The sequence below is a fragment of the Oryzias melastigma genome, linkage group LG18, assembly GCF_002922805.2.
Source record: "Oryzias melastigma strain HK-1 linkage group LG18, ASM292280v2, whole genome shotgun sequence".
NCBI classification, from domain to species: domain Eukaryota; kingdom Metazoa; phylum Chordata; class Actinopteri; order Beloniformes; family Adrianichthyidae; genus Oryzias; species Oryzias melastigma.
The window spans coordinates 3,891,740-3,895,808 of NC_050529.1; the positions used below are offsets into that span (position 1 = coordinate 3,891,740).

Below are 4,069 nucleotides of genomic sequence, written 5' to 3' on the forward strand. Positions count from 1 at the left end.
CTAAGCTGCATTTGTGTTGCAGTTAAACTTGAGTTGTGTCTGAATTCCATCGCTACTCTGTTTAGTGCACAAAATAAGGCATTCTTCATTTTTATCAGGGTGTACCAATCTACAATTCCAAAATCCAGAGCTCTGGAAATTTCCCATAAGTCTCTGTGAAAAGCCAGTGTGTCTCAATGATCACCAGACTGGTGAATACAGACCATGATATATTATGGTAGAACAATTTGTCTTTTACATTTTTTTTATTAATATTTTCATCATCAATACAAGGGATGATTTGATCACATGATCGTAAATCTTGTCTTATCATCTTATTGTCTTATTATTTGGACAATTAAAAAAACAAATTCATACATAAAAGGTACAGTAATTATATATATATACTGCAACCAATGGCCATAATAATCACAGTAAAAACACATATTACAAACTTAAAAGCTGAAAGGGTTAAAAATGCATCCTTACCAGAACCTCCAGACTGATATCTCAGAATTCTGTGCTTTATATTGGTGAGGGCTAAAGTAATGTCATTCTCTGAGCATTAAGATGTTGGATAAAACCATAAATAAAATGTCTTGGAAGAGCCTGAAGAGTGTGAATACCAGCACCAACAAACGGCTCACCAGCACTGCACCACCGTGACCTTTTTAATTGGATCCTCACAGAATCATTATAAGCAACTTGTAACTTTTTCATCCTAGATGCCCTGTAGTTAATCCACAGGTATGACGTGTATGAAACAGTGCAGTAAGATTTGAATGAAATAGTTTTAACATGAATAAAACAGACATGCAAGAGTGTTAGCTTGAGCATATAGAAGAGAACAGGGTCTATGGATGTCATCATCAGTCATATTATCATTAATAAAATAACTAAATCATCCACATAAATCAAACGATTTACTTTAAAACTACCAATCATACATCTGGTATTGGATGCATTCAATTTGTTTGACGGATCATTGACATGGAGATTGAAAAGGACCGTATGCCCCCCCCCCGCCTCACCCCACTGCTCACACCAAAGGACTAGGAAACACTCGGCCCCCATCTGACCTGCATTTTCTGTTGAGTACCAGTGTGACCGTCTGTCCCGTGTGTAGCTTTAAAACCAAACTGGTTATCACCAGAGCAAATGAAATATTTTAAAATATCAAAATAATTTCAAAAACTTAAGAAGGCACACTGGCTAATGCTATTGGTCTGTAATTGTCCATTGCCCATCTTGCCTTTTATAACGAGATATAGCAGCACAGACGACATAGAATCGGGTAGTACCGTCACTCAAATATCTAGTAAAGCAGAAATTGATTTTATTATTTTTAAGATCAATGCTATGTTTTAAGCCTATTACAGAAACATACACTTGTCTGGATGTAATGAACAGATCACTAGGGATGTAACTATTCAGTCAAGCCACTGCTGACAAATGGCACTAAGGCGGCTGCTAAGGGACTGTCTACAAAGTGCAAGGTCAAGGAAAAAGTCATTTAAAAAAATCCATTTAAATGGCAATGTAAGTCAAATATGATCAAAAAGGTTTAATAGTTCTGAAGATGCTATAGCTAATAATCACCTATTTTTTAGTTGATAGTTCCACTATTTTTACTTGATGGCCAAGCTACTTCACAAAAGTGTTCTTTTTATGTTCTAAACAGTAAAAGGTTGAAATAAAAATCTGAGAAAACATGGCATTTAGTTTTCTAAATATGTTACAAAATATTCTATTAGGACTTGGTACTAGCAGATAATCTATCTTGACTTGGGGCCCAAAAACCCGATCAGGACTTCCCTAAACAGAATGCAGTGGATCATAAATGGTCTTAGTAAAATGTTCATATTCAGCATTTTTTTGTTTTTTGTTTATGGTGTCTGAATTGCAATAAAATCCAAGGTGCTGGATATGCAACAAGTTTATTGTCTTTTTGGAGATGGGGATTAAAGAGTCTTTAATGATGCAGAAAGTAATCTCTCTGCAGTTCTGAGATGATCGGATGGTTGTCAGGTTGAAATCCTTTCTTCATTTCTTCTTCTGCTACAGTTGTTGTGTAAATGCTGATCTGTGGCCTTACCTGTTTGCAGTTGAATACATCGAAAGTGTTTTTGTTTTGAGATGGAATTTACGTAGAGTTTAAAAATGAGGCCTCCAGGATCAAACAGTTTCTAAATGCAGCTGTAAACCTTTACCTGAACATTGGCACAAATCAACCTCAGGTGGATGAGTCTGTCCCCATAAACTGTCTGTAGGTAAAGAGCCCTGCCTGATCTTCACAAACCGCCGTGATATTCGTCGTCTGGGTCTGGAGAGGAAAGAGTACACTCAGATTGTGAAGCAGCAGAGGAACGCCGTGGCTTTAGATGCAGACTTTAACCAGCAGACCATCTTCTGGGCCGATCTTGGTCAAAAGGCCATATTCAGGTAGATCACACAAGCCAGGCCTCTGTCCTGCTGTTGGAGAAGGTTTTTGTTTCTCCTCTTATGCTCTTCTCTCATCAGCACTGTCCTAGATAAACGTGGAGATGTTGAGACGCACAAGACGGTGATAGAAAACATCCAAACTCCTGTGGGAATTGCAGTAGACTGGATTTACAGGAACTTTTACTGGACCGACCTGGGGACCAAAACCATTTCTGTCAGCAATTTTAATGGAACCAAACAGAAAGTTCTGTTCAACCAAGGCCTGATTGAACCCGCTTCCATTGCTGTGGATCCACTGTCTGGGTGAGTAAAAAACTCATCTTGGTGTCAATGCGATCATGCAGGTCTCTAAGGTGAGGATATGTGTGTTTACTCCAGGTTCCTGTACTGGTCTGACTGGGGGGAGCCAGCCAAGATTGAGAAGTCCGGCATGAACGGAGTCGACAGACAGGTTCTGGTGGAGACTGACATCCAATGGCCCAATGGAATCACTCTGGGTAGAAATGCCCCTTTCAGTTTCTGTTCGCCTGCCAGTACATGTCCACATCGTCAGATCTTGTTAAACTGGATAGAACTTTAACTATTCCTCCTGCACTTCAGTTTTGACGAAAACTGTTTCTTGTTTAACCTTTGTTTTTTTCTATTTGGAGTTTTTATTTCTCATCTCCTGCACTTCCAGATCTGATCAAAGGCAGGTTGTACTGGGTGGACTCCAAGCTGCACATGCTCTGCAGTGTTGACCTGAATGGAGACAACAGGAAGAAGGTGCTCCAGTCTGCAGAGTACCTGGCTCATCCCTTTGCTCTCACAGTTTTTGAGGTACCCTCTCCTGTTACTCATGGATGTTCACGTTCAATGTTTTTTTTATGTAGAAACCATTGAAATCTGATTTGAAGGCTTCATAAACTCTGTTGTGGTTTGGAAAAGATTTTAAGTTGGTGTTGGATTGTGGATCTGAGTCTGTGCTTCACATGGTCAGAATTGCCGCTGAAGCTTGATCTTTACACTGTTGACATGCAGCGCTGCAGGAGGTCACAGACCAACATGCAAGAATACAAAGGGCAGAGCGCGGAAGGGCAGGATCTGTGCAAGTGAAGAATGAACTGCTGCAAAGGCGTAAAACCTTCTCCAGCAGGCAGCACTGCCTCCATTTATGGAAAGGAGAAATCTCAGCACTGCAGTGATGAACTGCTCGCAGACTGAAGGGAAAGAACAACATTCAGCCATGTAGCAGAGGGGAACCTCTGTGGGATTACAGGCTCAGTTTTGCTGACTCTGCACATCCTTAATTGTGTGGAGTTGAGATGATTGCTGGTTAAAGGAACATAGCTTACTGCACATTTTAAAGTGATTTTGGATTGATTCTTTTCTTCATTCAACTCTTTGGAGTGGATATGTGGATTTCCCGTTTGGAGAGCTCTTCACTGAACATTTGTCTGCAAACCATTAAGCATTGTTTGGAAGCTAATTAGAATCAAATTGTTAAACGTTTCCAGTGTTTGTATCCAACCCCCTCTATGGACTAGTTCAGCTTTAAAGAAAAAGAAAAAAAAGAAAAAGCTCTCAGTTTTAGAGGTTTGAAGTACAGTGAAGCTGAATGTCATTCAGATGACCTCATGCTCTTCTGAGGGGGGATTCAGACTGGACA

The 4,069-nt window shown here is 39.9% G+C and overlaps 1 protein-coding gene across 1 annotated transcript in view; it reads left to right on the forward strand.

Moving 5' to 3' along the window:
* vldlr (very low density lipoprotein receptor) overlaps window positions 1-4,069 on the forward strand; it is a gene marked incomplete in the record, with an annotated part of 46,664 nt that overhangs the window by 30,213 nt on the left and 12,382 nt on the right. Inside the window, 4 exon segments of the mRNA XM_024262816.2 lie at window positions 2,250-2,421; window positions 2,500-2,724; window positions 2,800-2,918; window positions 3,101-3,240. Of these exon segments, the coding sequence (XP_024118584.1) occupies window positions 2,250-2,421; window positions 2,500-2,724; window positions 2,800-2,918; window positions 3,101-3,240 (656 nt within the window).